The sequence below is a fragment of the Piliocolobus tephrosceles genome, chromosome 7, assembly GCF_002776525.5.
Source record: "Piliocolobus tephrosceles isolate RC106 chromosome 7, ASM277652v3, whole genome shotgun sequence".
Classification (NCBI taxonomy): domain Eukaryota; kingdom Metazoa; phylum Chordata; class Mammalia; order Primates; family Cercopithecidae; genus Piliocolobus; species Piliocolobus tephrosceles.
In genome coordinates this window covers 118,975,628-118,995,423 of record NC_045440.1, presented here as the reverse complement: position 1 = coordinate 118,995,423, position 19,796 = coordinate 118,975,628, and the positions used below count along the sequence as shown (strand labels likewise).

General features: G+C 35.8%; 1 protein-coding gene across 4 annotated transcripts in view; it reads left to right on the top strand.

Annotated features, from left to right (window-relative positions):
* Nucleotides 1-19,796, top strand: part of TRPS1 (transcriptional repressor GATA binding 1) — a 259,896-nt gene that overhangs the window by 62,555 nt on the left and 177,545 nt on the right. For all 4 annotated transcript variants that reach the window (XM_023224876.2, XM_023224892.3, XM_023224884.3 and 1 more), the window contains 2 exons: nt 1,572-2,701; nt 19,141-19,744. In XM_023224876.2, the coding sequence (XP_023080644.1) occupies nt 1,572-2,701; nt 19,141-19,744 (1,734 nt within the window). The remainder of the gene's footprint in view (nt 1-1,571; nt 2,702-19,140; nt 19,745-19,796) is intronic.

The window sequence follows — 19,796 nt, the reverse complement described above, 5'->3', positions numbered from 1 at the left end:
TGTCATCAACAGAGTCTGTCATCGACAGACTGAAATCTATGTGATTGGGGTGGTGGCTATAGACATTGCCGAATGCAAAACATTACATCCTTTGATTAAAGGCTGTGGGAAACTTTTGTAAGTTCCTATCTTAATGTACAGTAAATGTTGAGTTGTTTATGTATTAATGCACATTTCTTAGAACTATAATACTGGACATGAATTTAGAGGTTACCCCAGTTGAAGAAGCTATTGGCCAGAGAGGTTAAGTAACTTGATCAAGGTCACATCTCTTTTTAATAGCAAAAGGAATACTTCAATCTTAGTCCTGTACAATAGAGGTACAAACATGTCTCTCAGTGTACTACAGCAATATTATTTGCATTTCAAATAGAGCCTTTACATGATTTTGAGATGCCTGAGACTTTTCTCATGGAGTGATTTGGATATGAACAGCAATCACACGTGTCATTTTTGAACAGCTGTTGAAGAAGGCAGAACATGATTATGCCACTTGCTTAATATATTACATCTGGTTGCTGGGAAAATTTAAAAATTCCCTGGTGGTTGGAAGAGAATTTTTTTTCCCCCTTTTTGGAGTATTTCATTCAAAAACTCTATTTTAAACTCTGAATTTTGGCTGCTCAGTGGTGGCTTAACTGTACTGCCTATTGAGATACACACTGAGAATGGAGGAAGAATTTTACGTAAAGTGCCCTTTAAAGGCTTTCATAGTCCTGATTCCATGTAATTTCATAATTTGGGAAAGAAAGCAGAGCTGTAGTTATTTTTATGGTGGAGTTATTTTATTTTACCATTCAAACATCTCCATGACCTACTCATGTGAGAAGTTGGGAGCCCTTTGCAATGAAACAGAACCTTAATCAAATAAGGCCATGGAAGATTTTTCTTTTTAGTTTGTTTGTTCTAGATTGGGAAACATTCAAAATTCTTTATTTACATGGTTCCTCTTCACTAGTATTTCCTGCGTACTCAATTCATCTTTTTGTTTGTTTGTTTCACTGTGCTTTAATTATAAGCCATTTTGGGTGGTCATTTGAGCACCTTTATTTTACCTAAAACAGCGACCTCATCTTTGCCTGCAGCCTCATTGCTGGAGGAACTGAACAGAACATTTCACTGGAGAACATCTGCATTGAGTACTTTTTGAGCAAGTGCCTCTAGTTTTGACAGTAACGCCTCACCTTTTGAAAAGAAATCCCATGTGATTTGGATGCTTCTGTAGGAATGTGATTTGAAGGAGGCAATAGTAAAACGTACTGTGTTGAAAATTGTTTTCTTAGTTTAAAAAATATATTACTCAGTCTTTCAAATTATAGTACATTTATTACTTACCTTCACCTGTTACTTTGGCCTACAGTGTATCACATAATGAGCCTCTCAAAGAGTAACTGTTGAGAAATGAAGAGTGAATTTATTTGGCTCTGATTATTCAAGTGATTTCATAATAAGCAGGAGTACTATTGTGTTTTTTGATGTGGAATACTTGGCAGTACCCTCCCCCTCCCCTGCAGAGGACCCATTGAATTAATGACACCTCAGAAGTAAAGTCCATTTCTTCTTTTCTCCAGGTGACTTCAGGTGGAACATTCATTGGCATTGGACGGAAAACACCAGATTGCCAAGGAAACACCAAGTATTTCCGCTGTAAATTCTGCAATTTCACTTATATGGGCAACTCGTCCACCGAATTAGAACAACATTTTCTTCAGACTCACCCAAACAAAATAAAAGCTTCTCTCCCCTCCTCTGAGGTTGCAAAACCTTCAGAGAAAAACTCTAACAAGTCCATCCCGGCACTTCGATCCAGTGATTCTGGAGACTTGGGAAAATGGCAGGACAAGATAACAGTCAAAGCAGGAGATGACACTCCTGTTGGGTACTCAGTGCCCATCAAACCCCTCGATTCCTCGAGACAAAATGGTACAGAGGCCACCAGTTACTACTGGTGTAAATTTTGTAGTTTCAGCTGTGAGTCATCTAGTTCACTTAAACTGCTAGAACATTATGGCAAGCAGCACGGAGCAGTGCAGTCAGGCGGCCTTAATCCAGAGTTGAATGATAAGCTTTCCAGGGGCTCTGTCATTAATCAGAATGATCTAGCCAAAAGTTCAGAAGGAGAGACAATGAGCAAGGCAGACAAGAGCTCGAGTGGGGCTAAAAAGAAGGACTTCTCCAGCAAGGGAGCCGAGGATAATATGGTAACGAGCTATAATTGTCAGTTCTGTGACTTCCGATATTCCAAAAGCCATGGCCCTGATGTAATTGTAGTGGGGCCTCTTCTCCGTCATTATCAACAGCTCCATAACATTCACAAGTGTACCATTAAACACTGTCCATTCTGTCCCAGAGGACTTTGCAGCCCAGAAAAGCACCTTGGAGAAATTACTTATCCGTTTGCTTGTAGAAAGAGTAATTGTTCCCACTGTGCACTCTTGCTTCTGCACTTGTCTCCTGGGGCAGCCGGAAGCTCACGAGTCAAGCATCAGTGCCATCAGTGTTCATTCACCACCCCTGACGTAGATGTACTCCTCTTTCACTATGAGGGTGTACATGAGTCCCAAGCATCAGATGTCAAACAAGAAGCGAATCACCTGCAAGGATCGGATGGGCAGCAGGCTGTCAAGGAAAGCAAAGAACACTCATGTACCAAATGTGATTTTATTACCCAGGTGGAAGAAGAGATTTCCCGACACTACAGGTGAGTCAAAGGGGGGTAGGTCAGGAGGAATATACAAATAAAATAATTGAAAAAATCCACAGAAAGAAGGCTGAACCAGGAATTATTGGGAGTGATTCCGATGACTTGGGGAAGTTATAGGAGAAGACCACATAAAAGATCATCACAGATTGTCTTTTTAAATTCACAGTGATTCTAATAATGCTGATGGGTTTACTAATTTATCATAGTCCATTTATTTGTCCTTACTAAATATGACTCCACATCCTATATTTTTTTGACAGGGCAGTTCCCAAATGAAAGTTGCTATTGTAAATGTATCGTATTCTCTATTCTGAGAAAAAATTTTGAGAACCTGTTGCTCATTTTTATTTTAAAATGAGATTATATATTCTTCTAGCTTTGAACAATTCTGCAACATCCTTGTTTGGCATATAAACAGTAATCTAAAGGTGAGAATTTTTGTAATATGTATGATTTTGGATGCAGACTTACTTCTTCTCCAAGTAGGTAAAACTGCTTGAGTTATTCCAGATTCTTAAATGGATGTGGGATGTTTGTGTTTTCCTTCTGCTTTCACTCTATTCTCTTTATAAACATTAACTTTCCCTGTTAATCTTTTATAATATCTAGAGATAAGTATAGGATATGTATCTTTATTTCATTTATGCATTCATTCTTTAATTAATTAATGTCAAAAATCCTATTGTACCAGGCATTGAATGAATATAGAAGAGAAGACATAGTCAGTGCCCTCATGGAACTTACAGTTTGGTAGGAAAGATGAGACACTTAGATGATTACAAGAGTAATAATTGTCATAAAAGATGAAGTACAAGGCAGTGTGTTTGAATATAATGATAACATAACCTAATATGGTAGATTAGGAAATGCCTTCCTGGGGAAGGAGCATTTAAACTGAGACTTGGTTATAAATAGGAATTAGTTCAGCAAAGCGTTGGTGGTACCCTGCATTTAGGTATTATTTAGTGCTCATTGGGTACTTTCTCATTATTATGCCTTTCGACATCAAAGTAGAAAGTTTTGCTTACTATATCAATATCCTAGTCTAAAAATCTACTCAATCAATTTCTACACCCCAAGATGTTAAACAGTTTCTTCCACTCCTTTTAAAAGTTGTGTGTCAGTGCGAGTGTGTGTGTGTTTTTTCAGTCACCATAATGAAGCAGTTCATATCCAACAATAGGCTAATAATGTTAGATGTTAATTTGAAGGACATCCCAGTGCTCACAGTGAATCAAAATGTTCAGAAAACACTTACTTGAGATTTACACTGTTTAATTTATAAGGTCAGCCCTGGGAAAGACACAGTCCTGCAATCAAATATGTGTTCACACTTGCAATGAGTGTTTCTGGCTCCTCTGATGTTAGCTGCATGTTAATTTATTTCTGAGGCTCACAGACATCAGCTGCTTTCTGAGCTCTACCAGTGTGGATATATGCGTATGTGCATATTGTTCATGTACATTTGTTGTGTCATGTAAAAATCAGATAGTCCATTCTTTTTTTGAAAAGGACAAGGACGATTTTGAGAAATCGTCATGATTTTCTTTAATCGTGAGGGAACCAGCCAGAACACACACACATCTTGGACCTGCCTACCCACATATGTGCACGCACACACACGCACACGTGCACACACACTCATTCTGATACATCTAGCTACCAGTACAGTTGGACAAGTGGTTTTTCTATTGATGCAGCTGAGGCATTGCTTGAGAATCTGTCTGGGAAAATAGGGTTTTCACATGCTTTAGGTAAACAAAATAATCCCCCAAGAAATAAAATATGAATAAAACTATTACTGAATACTGTCAGAATTTAGTTAATACTCAGTGATGAAAGTAAGCTCTAGAGAAAAGAGAACTATTCTTTTCTTGTTCACCACTGATTCTGCACGACTTAGCACAGTGGCAGGACGCCTAACGGGAGTTCAGTGAATATCTGTATGTAAATGAGATCCCTGTGAGTTTTTGACTTCACAGTAGTTATGAATAAGCTGAGATTTCCAAGGTGAGTTACATTTGAATCCTTCACTATTATATGGTCTTGGAACCCTTCTGAGGACCTAGGCTTCTATACCAAATGGGAGTTGTCTGTTCATTTTGAATTTAAGTCAACTTCTCAGCATTTTATTAGCTAAAAATTTAAATAGCACTTGTCCATAGGGCATTAAAATATTCTTGCACTTATGTTTAAATCCTGATATAGTTTGACCACAGATCCTTTAAGGTGCTGAGTAGTTTATTGCTCATCTGTGTCTGAGTTCTTATAGAGATATTTGAAATTTGGAGCCTTCCGATTTCAGAAGTCACAGCTTAGTAGGAAAGGTAAAGAAACTCTACCGAAAGCTGAACAGTAATAGCAGCCCCAGAGATGTGAAAGGACATAGTCACGTGGATGTTCAGAACTTGATCTGCTATCAAAGCATTTTCCAAAAATGCCCTATTTTTAAGATAGAATAAGAGGACAAGTTTACTTTATCACATAGTATCTGTATAATTAAATTTGTTTACTCAGATTATTCATTTTGGGAAACTTCTGCCATAATTCTGTGTTATTTCTGTGAAATATTCTAGGCTTTTGAGTGCTTTATATAGAAGACTTAACGGTGTAGTAAAAATTAGCATAAGCCATGAACTGTACAACATGTGAACTCATTTAGCTATAAAATGATTATAGCTGAGAAGCAGAAGAGTTGATCTAGAGCTCTGATTGAAAGACCTCGGTGTCGATTCCATGGCATGGGTGTTTTCTTTAAGAACGAAGTTAAACTTGGTGGAACTGTAACCATGATCTAGTCAGCAACAGGGATTTGGTCCATTCTCTTAATGTTTAGCATTTACCTATGATCCCCCTAACTCAGATCATAACTGGGTTATTCTATTCCACTTATAAATGGTTTTCTCACTGCATTTCTATTATTATTTATCATTTAATTCAACTTTGTACCTGCTCTCTATTGACTGCTACTTTTCTTATCAAAATTTTCAGTGTTATAACTTAGGTATTTGGCATAAGTAGGAGGATTACTTTTCTACAAAACAACTATACTAGATAAAACGTATTTTGTAATGCATTGCCAGACTTCTACAAAGTAAGAAAAATTTTTGGAGCCTTTGTTCTACCTTTCATGAAGAGTGCAGTAAACACAGAGTAGGGAGAAGTGAAGGGTGAGCTTGGAATGTGAGGTTACACTGAGGGCAAATGCCAATGTCGATGTTGCATTTGATCAGAGGACTAAGCCTGGAGTTACTCATAGAGAGAAGGAGTTGAATCTGAGTTTTGCTTTAAGCTTAGATCTTGAAGGTGGCTAGGATTTTTACATTAGTCCTCCCTCTGACTTCTGTCATAATTAAACACAAATTTGTCTATAGAAAAGTACTCCAATTTTTACCTCCCAGATATTGATGGATGCAGATAAATCTTATATGAGCTCACTATTATGAAAATTCACCATATGGACAGGAAAATAAGCCACCATATGTGAAATCAGTAGAAAACACAAATAATAGATGTGGCTAGATACCCAGTCACTTTAGATACAGGAGTTTTCAGTTATAAAATACGAATAAGCATTCAAAGATATGAAAGTTACAATTAAAAATGATCAAGCAACATGAGACTAGATGAACAGGCACTTCTCAAAAGAAGATATTTATGCGGCCAACAACCATGAAAAACTGCTCGTCATTACTGTTCATTAGAGAAATGCAAATCAAAAACACAATGAGATACCATCTCACGCCAGTTAGAATGGCGATCATTAAAAAGTCAGCAAACAGATGCTGGTGAGGATGTGGAGAAATAGGAACACTTTTACACTCTTGGTGGGAGTGTAAATTAGTTCAACCATTGTGAAAGACTGTGTGACGATTCCTCAAGGATCTAGACCCAGAAATACCAATTGACCCAGCAATCCCATTACTGGGTATATACCCAAAGGATTATAAATCATTCTGCTATAAAGACACTTGCACGTGTATGTTTATTGCACCACTCTTCACAATAGCAAAGGCTTGGAACCAACTCAAATACCCACCAATGATAGATTAGATAAAGAAAATGTGGCACATATACAACATGGGATACTATGCAGCCATAAAAAAGAATGAGTTCGTGTCCTTTGCAGGGACATGGATGGAGCTGGAAACCATCATTCTCGCAAACTAACACAGGAACAGAAAACCAAACACCGCATGTTCTCACTTATAAGTGGGAGTTGAACAATGAGAACACATGGACACAGGGAGGGGAGCATCACACACTGGGGCTTGTTGGGGAGTCAGGGGCAAGGGGAGGGAGAGCATTAGGACAAATACCTAATGCATGGGGCTTAAAACCTAGATAATGGGTAATAGATGCAGCAAACCACCATGGCACATGTATACCTATGTAACAAACCTGCACGTTCTGCACATGTACTCCAGAACTTAAAGTAAAATTAAAAAAAAAATCAAGATCACCAAAAAAATAACAAATAACATTGTTTTAATTGAGAAATATTAACTCTTCAAACTTAAAACATATGGATTGATCACACTACATATTAGACAATTAAAAAGAGCAAATGAATTAATCAGAATGAGGCATTAGACAGAATAAGAGAGAGCAAAGAGATGCAAAATATCAATGACATATAGCAAGATGTGGAATATAATGAGCTCTTCTAACATGCATCTAATGAGTGTCCCCGAAGAAAGCAAATATAGCGAATAGAGAGTAGGTAATCAGTATTTGAGGAGAAAATGGAAAGCGATTTTCTAGAACTAATGAAAGACATAAATACTCAGATACAAAGAAGCGTAGCATACACTAAACAGGATGATGTATACAAATAAATTCAGTTACACACACATGTAGCAAAAGTGAGAATGCCAAGGCAGAGACATCCTTGAGAGCAGCCGTAGACTAACAAGAAACAAACTACTCAGAAAAGACATTTAGGTTGACAGACCTTTTATTAGCAACAATGGAAACTGGAGGAAGGAGGAATATTTTTCAGAGTTTGGAAAAACATCAAATAGTCAACCTTGTATTATGTGACCATCAAAACTATCTCCCAAGTATAAGAGCAAAGCAGAGACATTTTCTGGTAAGTGAAGACCAGGGAAACATCTGAGCAAATCTAAACAAACATTGCCTGTCTCATTTATGCAGTTAAAAAAGAAACAGACTAGGTGGGGCACAGTGGCTCACACCTGTAATCCCAGTATGTGGGAGGCCAAGGCTTGAACTCAGGAGTTTGAGATCAGCCTGGGCAGCATACCAAGATCTCATCTGTCTGTCTGTCTATCTATCTATCTATCTATCTATCTATCTATCTATCTATCTATCTATCTATCTATCTAAAAAATCTGAGTTTAGTGGTGATTACCTGTGGTCCCAGCTACTCAGGCACTGACATGGGAGGATCACTTAAGCCCAGGAGGTCGAGGCCCAGTGATCCATGATCATGCCACTGACCTGGGCGACAAAGACTAAGGTGAGTTAGTGAGCTAGGACTTTGTTATATGTACTTGGAAAAATTTAAGGATAACTAATGAAAGAATAGGAAATAAATGCATAACTTCCAAAACTATAGAGGAGAAAAAAAATGGAATAATGAAATAAAGAACACCCATAAAATTCAATTAACTTTTTAAAAAAAGGTGAGAAAATATGTGGGAAAAGTTAGACATATAGACATTTTAAAGTAAAATCTACAAAAATTGCTGATATCAAAAGTCTTAACGCGTGTGTGTTAAACATTTCCACTGAAAAGATATCAGATGATATTAAAAAAAATTGTAACCATATCCTGCATACTGGATATACATCTGAAACATAAGTCTCTGGATGTTCAAAAGAAGAGAATAGACTTAGTTATACAAGCAAATATAAACTAAAGGAAAATTGAGGTATCTTTATTAATCACATACAATTTTAAGATTTTATTACAAACAGCATATGGAGGAAAGAAGGGATCACTGCATGATAAGAGGTTTAACTTCTTCAGAAGATACGATGGTTCTAAATACATAACATGTAAATACAAATAAGTAAAGCAAAAAGTGATCGAGGAACTAAAGGGAACACATGACACACCACAATCACAATGATAAAGTTTTAAGAAAACTCCTTGTTAAAAGTTAAGCACAAAACATTTTTCAAAATGGAAAATATTTGAACAACAAATTATCAAACCTGATTTAACAAAAATACACAAATTCTGTACCAAACAATTAGAGAATGTACATGCTTTTAAAGCACATATAGAGCAGTTATAAAAACTGAGACAATATATTAAATCAAAAAGAAATTACATTTCAAAAAGCAGTATCTCGTAGAATATATCCTTTGACTCAGTGCAATGAAATTAGACCTCAGTAACAAAAAGCTAAGGATTAATAAAGTTATACAAGGCCAATTCTAACCAAATAAAAAAAGAGAGATTATTAATCTCAGAAAATACAGATTTTAAAATAAAACATCTTATAAGGGATAGAAGTGGTTGGAACATACTACTTTGGAAGGCAAATTTGGCAAAATTTGGCAATATCAGATGTTCATATTCCCAGTGACTACATAATTTTACTTTTCAGAAGAAAACCTTTTGCATGGGTTTGCTGGGAAACATGTGCAAAAATGTTCATAATTGCATTTTTTAGAAAGAACAACCAAAACAAAGTCAGTCCAAAATAAAAACAGGAGAAAACTCTGATTGTCTTTCCAAAAAAGATTAATTTATTTGTAGAATTTTCAAGCAGTGGAATGTTTTACAGTAGTGAATTTAGTAAATGACAAGTGACTACAACATAAATGAATCTTAATTTTGACTGAATAAAAACAGATGATAAAGACAAGTCACATTGGGATAGTTTTTTATATAAATTCAAAAGATAACAAAATAAAACCGCATACAAATATTCATGTTATATGTATATGATATACATATGAATATATGCATGTATACATATATGTATATGTATGTATAAATACATCTGATATATACACATACATACATCTGATGTATACACATACCTATATATGTATGTATAAATACATATGACATGCACACACGTATATATGTATGTATAAATATATATACACATGCATGTATATATGTATAAATACATATGATATATACACATACATGTATATATGTATGTATGCATACATATATGTATATATGAGATACTCATGTATATCATATACATATATTCTACTGTACCATAAATAGTACTTTCTTTATCATATGTAACCATATCTATATGCATTTAGAATCTCTTCCTCTTTCCACACAGATAGATCTCAATTTATGTAAAATCACATTCTATGATTCTGTAATGAGTTCAGTTTTTAATTTGTTTGCAAACTTAGATGTCAATGAATATGTGTGTGTGTATTTATTTGTATGTCACTAACATACATTGTACAACTTTAAAATAAAAAAATGAGGCATCAATTCTCATCACTGCTCATGTTGATTAAATATATGAATCAATGATCAATCTCGCTGTTAAAGAACTTACTATTAAAGAACTGCCACAGACTCAGTAATATAATTATTGTCTAGTATAAATATTAAAATGTTCATTGTTGGCTAAAATGCGGAAAACCGCACACATATTTTGGTAGTGTATGCAATGACAAGACTCTGTGTGTTAAGAGATTTATGAATGCATTTTAAAATTTTTAAACAGTGCTTCAACTTTCAGACATAAAATAGGTAAACTCAGACTGAAAGCGTTGACATTGGTTGCAGTAGGTGGTCAAATTAATTTAGGTTCTGCTCAGTCTCTATCTCACAAAAGCTCCGTGAAAGAATATGGACTGCGTACTTTGCTGATTCTGAAGAAGGGATTTTTATGATAATCATTTAATTATCAACATATCTGAAAATTCCAAGTATACAGTGAGTTAATACAGAATTTCTAAAAGGGTGAGGGCCTTCATGGTTACATTTAAATTTGTATATGTTATGTGTCATATTTAAAAAAAAAACTAATAAATCAGTTGCTTGTAATACCTCGAAATAGGCATGATAGTTCAATTAGAAAATACCTATTGTGAGACAAAAAGTTACTCAGGATATTACAGTTAACCAAAAAACAAACAAGCAAACAAAACCTCACAAAGACATTACCTTTATTTGTATATATTATTTATTAGAAATTTCAGAACTAATGCTTCTGAATACTACGCAAGAACAGTTATCAGGTCTTGGAATAAAATACATTTTAGCCACAGTTTCAATTCCATTTTCATTTGTATAAATAATTTCCTATTCCTTATTTACTTTCTATTTTGTAGAAAGACTTGTCTTTCTATATGAATATTTTGTAGGGAACATTTACCTTTTAAAGGGAATCCTAAGTTTGATTTGTAAGGTATGGTGTTACTAGTATTTTTTCTACTACTTGAAGATGTAAGCACTTCATTCCATCTCCCCAAAAGCCAGTTACTATTACTGAGCAAATCCTAATCAGATTATTTCAACTTAAAAATGCAGGATGAGTAAACAACATAATTATTTTCATCCAGAATTTCAATTTATCTTGGATTATCTTCTGTAGACTGTTTCTCCTCTTTTAACTATTTTATAGTTCTCAAGGATTGACCTAATAATCCATCTGTAATTCTGTTTTTGTCTTTGTTCCTGCCACTCTTTTCTCATTTTTCATTTTATCATTTTACAGTGTCAGTAATGCCACATGCCACTTGTTGTAGACATTTATACCAACAATGCATATATTACAAAAATGACTAACTTTGTTAGATTTCAGACCTACTTGAACTACATTTAAACTTAAGTATTTGAATCACCTTCCTTTTCCCCACTTCTGTGATAATTTATCTGTAGTTGTTTGATTCTGTAATAACCAAAAAATACCTCTAAAAGTCTAATCAATTAGTATTTATGATTTATTCATTTACTTGGATGCCTCATTTAGTCATTGAAGAATAAAAACTGTGGTTTAAATTATTCATTGATTGTCTTTAAGATTTAAAAAAATATTGAAAGTAATATACTGTTATTTAGTAAAAAGAGCTCTTCAAATGATGACATAAATCTCAAGTTAACATTTAAAAGAAAAAAACAAGGCATCCCTCAGAGCTGTACTTCACATACACTGTGGGTTGGTTTATTATAAAAATAAAAATATTATCAGAGCGTAGTAAAGGAGTACCATCTTTTAGCTGATTTCTTTCTAGAAGCATTCCTCAATGCTTTATGAATTATGAACATAATTCATAATATACTAATGAATGAAATACTACTATTGTGAATAAAGGCTATTGTGCATTGAAACATGGAAGGATAAAAATGCTTTTTTATGGCACATGAAAATTCTATAAAGTAGAATAAGGAATAACACTTATTTTTTCACAGAGGTTCTAAGTCACTTGAGTTAAATACAAATTTGATATTTTTAGGCAACTTGATGTCGTTTGCCTATAGAGAAAGCATGATTTAGTTCTTTAATCAAAATTTCTTTGACTTGTCTCCACATTGTCGAATATTGTATGGGACACAGTGACATTTTATAAAAGCATGTCCCAAATATTTTATGCAGCATACACTAAAACATTCATTTATTATCTGAAACTTAAATTTAACTGAGCATTCTGTGTTTTATGTGATGACCTTACGCTTATGCTAAGGAGATCTATAAAACAACATCTTTTTCCTCAGATAATATGAAGAAAGTGTTTGCTATCAGTGTAGCAGGAGGATATAGCATTTAAATTAATGCAAAGCATATATTTGTAAAAAATTTGAAATTAGTTTGGCTTAATGTACCCAGAAGTTTTAGGAGTTTTTAGCTAATGAAGAGTTTATTCATAGGATCACTCAAAATATGCCATCTGTAAAATATCACTGTACATCTTAATATTTCTCCACTGGTTTGTGACCCTACATATTAAATCCAGCATCCTGAACGTCCAGAGCTGTGATTGTCCATTTCTTTGTTATTAAGCAGATACTTACTGTCTATTTGGATGTTTTGTGATGAGGGGAATCAATAGATGTGTGAGCGTTGGTTTCAACCTTAGGGTAATTACATATACCTGTAAAGTGAGGTATATATGATTTTAATCAAATACCATCTGTGATTAAAAAAACTGAAGAGGAATACAAAACTGAAGAGGATTTAGAGTAATGAGGAAGACACTAGATTTCTTCTTGGATCGAATCATTTGGGAAGTCTTTATGGATGAGGGGGTGGTGAAGTTGGGTCTTGAGAAATAGAGGAAAAATTTCCTGAATGTCTTTGAAGTTTTCATGTTAATGCTGATGAAAAGAAAATGCGTTTAGTAGGTTGGAGGAGGATCCACATTAATGTACTTTCACAATGACTAAACTTTTATACTTGAGAAAAGTTTCCTTTTACTGGGGTTTATTATAATCTAGTCTTATGATTTGGAAGTGTGACATTATATTGAAGATCTTGTCAGTTATTATTGAGAGAATAATACATGTCAGAGAATATGCTCAAATCTTTTAGGTACTGATTCCTGAACAACCATTGCTTTAACTATCAAATAACGTACATGAAACAGTAACCATAGACAAGAGCAAAAGTATTCTATTTTGCCTTCAATATTTTTATGCTAATTAACCCGTCTGTGTTTCTGCTTCTTTATCTGCAAAGTGAGGTGGAAATATATACTTCGTGTTATTGCTGTGGGCAATATATGTAAATGGCCTAGCACTAAAGAATATTTAAAGACAATCTCCAAACAGTGCTAAAGAAAAAATGAATTGGGATTATTCCTGACAATTTTGTGCCTGTAGTTTATTTTATACAGCTGTGAGTGTTGACTTAGAAGGTGTATGTGACTTAAGAATGATAACAATGTTGCCATTCATAAAAATATTCTTCTTGGACCTGAGTATGGTGGTGCATGCCTTGAATCCCAGCTACTCAGGAGGCTGAGGTGGGAGGATCCCTTGAGCTCAGGAGTTCAAGGCCAGCCTGGGCAACATAGTGAGACCTCGTCTCTTAAAAAAAATCATTTGGGAATGTTCTGAAAGTGCCGAGTATAAACAGGTATATTAAAAGTACACTCCAAGCCAACACACTTCTCATGAGTTATTTATGACCATAGTTGCGTGATTCATGCTACTCAAGATGTGGTCTGGGGACCAACAGCATTGGCATGATCTAGGAGTTTGGAAGAAATACAGGATATTATCAGGGTCTGGGAAAATTTGAAATAAACGAAGAAATACAGAATATTAGATCCTGGCCTAGTCTTCCAGTATCAGAATATGAATTTGAATGAAATCCCCAGGTGATTTTTACACATTAGTTTGAGAAGCATTGGTCTAGATTTTAGCATAGGTTATTGAAAAGTTTATATTGCTCCAGGCTTTTGACAGTAATGTTGTCTTTTTAATATATTTTCTGTCATTCATTTAGGTCTGAGAATATAAGGAGAAAGGAGTTGTTCAAGTCTCAAGAGCACTTTGTAGCAGATTGCCTTTTCTGCTTCACCTAGTGGTGTTCAATAGCCTGAAAGATTGAGCAGTTTAGCAGTTTACTGCTTAAATGTCAAGTTTTACTCTTTTTTCATTAATAGTAGTAAGACCCTGAATCTTAAGATTCTGAATAACAATAATAGTAAGGTCATTGCAAGGTCATTGCCTGTATTTTATTAAAGCCTTGGGAGTTAGGAGATGTCTTGTGCGTTTATTCATTAAGTTGCTTAGAGCCACGATGTAGCTAGTAATACAGTTTATGGGTACTGGTCCCTGCATTGGTGTCATTTGAGGACTTTGCTAAAGTTAAACATTTCGATTCTCAGATTATGCCCAGGATATTCTGGTTCAGTGGGACAAGGAAGACTTGGAATCTCTATTGCTGAGAAAGAAACTCTTCAGGTTGCAATGCTGCCCAGCCTGTTTTGCAAACCATTGCTGTAGTCAGTTTCTTTTTTCTCTCTTAGAAGACCTTTTCCATCCCTTGTGTTTTCATTTGGCATATCATCAGTAGTTTACATTTATATACAATTAGAAAGGTAGGCAGTGGAAAATAGAAAAATAAAACGTTGTTCTGGGAATTTGAAGCCCTGTGTTCTTGGCTTGATATAGATGAAATGGGCAAGGCACTCTTTCTCCATTTTACTATCTGTGAAATGGGCCATATACTTCAGTGGAACGTGAGAACCTGTAGACATGAGTGCTTTGAACTTTCAAAAGAAGTGTGAATTGAGCTTGTTTTTACAACCTTGTAATATCCTTCCTGTTAAAATGTGTTTTCCTTTTCGACATAAAACCTGGTTCTCACGGAAAACTTACCCCTGCACTTTCTGTTTCCTTTGTACTTTATACCTATCCCCCCTCTTCTCTGTGTTCCCGCAGCTCTCCAGCACCTGTACCATGGGCGGTTTTGCCTAGGTCGGTTGGTTCACGAGGTCCTCCCCGGGCAGATCAGAGCAGCTCCTGCTGAGACATGCCAGGAGTCAGGGAGTTTTCCTTTGGGACAGGAACTTCAAACTAGAAAACCTAGAAGACTCAGACACCTTGTCTCAGGGTGTGATACCCTGTAATGAACTCATGTTTTGGGCAGGGACCTAGGACCTTGTATATTTGGGAGGAAGTACTAGTTAAATAATAGATGAAGATGATGTAACTTCAATATCTACTGATTCTGCAATCTAGAAATATTTTTAATCGACCCCTATCCCTTCATCTTTATTCAGAATTAGTAGATGCTGAAGCAACATAATCTTAATTACTTAGGTATATTCCTAGATATGCCATGTTCTAAACAACTTTTATTGAATACATTCATAAAACATCCTTACCTCCCAAGGTTTTAATAAAACACAGGTAATGCTCTTACTGTCTTTGTTATTTAGAATTTGAAGATACTGGCTCTGACTGCTATTAATTTAAAAAGAGTAAAGCTTGACAATCAAGCAGTGAAAGGCTAAACTGCTCATTCTTTCATGTCATTGAATGCTGCCAGATGAAGCAGAAAAGCATAGATTATATTCTACCTGGCTATGTCCTAAAGCAAAGGATCTTCTAGGACATACGCTTGGTTTTACAAATACATATATATTTTTTGTAGTGGTTGGGGTACATGGGGGAATGGCAAAGAATGATACCAAATCATCAGTTTGTAAGTTTAAACTCTTGCAGAAACAGTACAGAATTTTACTATCTGTGAAATGCCAACTGTGGATTCTATCTGTGGCTACTATCTGTGGATTCACAGGGAACAGAGGGGCTTTATTTAATTTTAGGATTTATGCTGATTAACTCTCATTTACTTACTTAATATGCACAAGAACCCTATCAAGAGACAACTTTATTTTCATTTTGCAGATGAGGAAACTGAGACAGGTTCAGTAAATTATTCAAAGTTACTTACATTGTAGAATACAGAGCCAAAGTTTGAAGCTTAAGCATTCTCCTTAAGAGTCTACACTCTTACATGTGGTTGGTTGTTTCACCAGTAAGAACTAAGAGACTACTGTTTGAAAATAATTTTGCTGTGTGGTCCACAAGAATTTTGTATTTCTTTTCATATATGTTGATCCTTTCTCCTTCTTGTCATCCTGGTATTTACAGTCTTAATATCTTGAAACAGAATCACTGTAATCCTTTGGCACTTTGTCACTGGATTTACCAGTTTTGGTAGAAGTGTCAGTGGTAATTTATAGTCTTAATTTATAGGCATGGATCTCTTTAGAGATTTCAAGCAGAAATGTCAAGGAACCACAAATATGCTAAGGTAGACAGTGAGTCCATTCTAACCATCTTGGGGTGAAAATTAATCATGGTTTGCTAAGTGCTTTCAGAACTTTTTGTTGTTGTTGTTGTTTTAATTTCCATGACTCAATATATTGTGTAGAATATATTCAGTAGGTAATTTTGGATTTATGTGTTTATCTCCCATTAGGTTAAACTAGAATGTGTGTGGTTTTTTTGTTGTTTCTGTTTTGTTTGAGATGGAGTCTCGCTGTGTCGCCCAGGTTGAAGCACAGTGTCACGATCTCGGCTCACTGCAACCTCCGCCTCCCAGGTTCAAGTCATTCTCCTCCCTCAGCCTCCTAAGTAGCTGGGATTACAGGCTCCCTCCACCACACCCAGCTAGTTTTTGTATTTTTATTAGAGATGGCATTTCACAGTGTTGGTCAGGCTGGTCTTGAACTTCTGAACTCAGGTGATCTGCCTGCCTCTGCCTCCCAAAGTGCTGGGATTACAGGCGTGAGCCGCCGGTCCCTGGCTAGAATGTGGTTTTGAGAAGAAGCTTTTTTAGATGAGACCCACAGAGGTTCTAGGTCCTAGATTGTAGGTATGGTCTATTATCTTTTGTATTCTTAGTCCTGTTTTTTAATTTTCTGGCCTTGACATTGGTGGCAAGATTGTTTCTCTTGGTCATAACCATCTTCACATTAAAGGTTAGGCTATTTCCACTTGAGGAAATTAATTTTACTATTGTGCTTTTATGGTCAATTCATCCTCCCACTGCTTGTCATTTGTTGTATTTATCTTTACTACTTAACGAAAAAAAATAGGAGAAAAGATTGGAAACAGTTTTCTGTAAAAAGTAAATATCCATATTTACTCGACAAAATGTAAGCTCTTGTGTGCTACATTAAGCACTCTCAACAAACACTTGAGATTTTGTTACATGTTTTATACCTTTGAATTTTGCTTCCATAAAATAGGAACATTCTTTTGGAATTTCAGCCATCTGACATGTCTTGTAAAAAAATGAAGTTATTGATAAACATTACAGCCCCAGAGTAATTAAAACATGCAGCTGAGCACCTACTCCCCAGCTGATTGCCTTCCTTTATCTTTGAAGAGATCTCCTGTCCCTACCATGACCTACAGAGCTCTAGATAACCCTTCAAGCTTGTCAACTGACATTCTTCCTCTCATTTATTCCTCTAAAACCACAATGTCCTCTTTTCAGTGTCTCAGACTTGCTAGAATGTGGCTTCCTTTCCCCTTCCTCATCCTCCAAGGATAGCTTCTTTTCACCCTTTGATTTCATATATCTCCCTCAGAAAGTCCTTCCTAGTTACCTACGCAGCTCTTGACACCAATTACCATCCATTTCATTCTTAGTACCTGTCACACTTTGTCCTTACAGACTTATAGTCATGTGAAACTTCTTGTCTAGTCTCTCCTGACTAGACTCTAAGCACCAGGTGGGCAAAGACTTTCTATCTTTTATTCACCAATGTGTACCCAGTGCCTGGCAAAGAAATATTTTGATGATTATCAAAAAATATATATATGAGTACATAACTTGTATCTTACAGCTTAAAGTAATATCTCGCAAAATTTATTTTGTTACTTTAAGTTGGTAATTCATAGCAAGTTATATCAGGGAAGTAGAAAGTGTTTCCCCGATATTTATTTAGAAAGCCATACACAGCTTTTCTAGTTAAACAAAATATACCTTATTCCACATCACTTGTGTATCTTTTGGGTATGCTTTTTACAGTGCAATACTTCTGTTCTTCTTTGTTAATCAAATATTTGTCCTAATATAGCAGTTACTGTTCTCTCTTTAACAGCAGAAGATGGTAGGGGATTTGATAATAAAATCGTCTTGTTTTATGCCATTTAAAAAGAAAACACACACACACACACCCTTTTAATGAATATATTTGTAAAGTCTCTATTAAGATGTTTGACACTCAACAGACACTCAATTTCTTGAATGTGTATATGTTCTCACAGATGGGTAGACTTTGTTTTGAGAAAAATCATGTGTTATATGTACATCTTATTTTCTAGAGTTTAGATCAGTCAGCAGTATTTTATTCACTAAATGGATTTAAATTTGATGACTGAAAATAACACTTTATTTCTTTTTTCAAATCATTTCATAATTTGATAATGATTTATTATTTTATATTTAAATTTAGTTCCTTTTAATATATTGAAAAGCTGTACAAAGCACTTCAGCATTAGAAATTGAAGTGTATCTACAGGGGGAAAATCCTCAATTTAGTTTAAATAACAGAAAGTGAAAAGGGCATTTGAAATCAGGTGTGAAAACATAAGAATAGTGAGTTAAATAATATAATTAATGATTATCCATCAGGGTAAAATCCATCTATCAAGGTAATATGAACAGAGTGGGGCATTTAATAATAATGCAAACTAACCAGTTTTAATGCTAATCACCTGGAATGTATGCGCCCAAGCACGAGCAGCGTGCGTGCGTGCGTGCATGGTGTGTGTGTGTCTGTGTGTGTGTGTTACAGCTATTACTGCTAATATAACAAGGGAACTTTATATAGAACTGAAAATGCCAGTTAATTACATTCCAGGTTTTGGGTGTTAAGAATATTGTAGTTCTTTCTACCTACTACATTGCATGAGTAGGTAGAAAATTCAGGTGCTTAAAGGCTATTAAAAATAAAACAACCCTCCAGAACGCTGTCTTTGCAATAACTGTTTTCTTCTTCTCCAGGAGAGCACACAGCTGCTACAAATGCCGTCAGTGCAGTTTTACAGCTGCTGATACTCAGTCACTACTGGAGCACTTCAACACTGTTCACTGCCAGGAACAGGACATCACTACAGCCAACGGCGAAGAGGACGGTCATGCCATATCCACCATCAAGGAGGAGCCCAAAATTGACTTCAAGGTCTACAATCTGCTCACTCCAGACTCTAAAATGGGAGAGCCAGTTTCTGAGAGTGTGGTGAAGAGAGAGAAGCTGGAGGAGAAGGACGGGCTCAAAGAGAAAGTTTGGACCGAGAGTTCCAGTGATGACCTTCGCAGCGTGACTTGGAGAGGGGCAGACATCCTGCGGGGCAGTCCGTCATACACCCAAGCAAGCCTGGGGCTGCTGACGCCTGTGTCCGGCACCCAAGAGCAGACAAAGACTCTAAGGGATAGCCCCAATGTGGAAGCTGCCCATCTGGCGCGACCTATTTATGGCTTGGCTGTGGAAACCAAGGGATTCCTGCAGGGGGTGCCAGCTGGCGGAGAGAAGTCTGGGGCCCTCCCCCAGCAGTATCCTGCATCGGGAGAAAACAAGCCCAAGGATGAATCCCAGTCCCTGTTACGGGTAGGAAGGTTTCATTTTTAAATAATTCATTTGTTTTGAAGGGCAAAAGGAG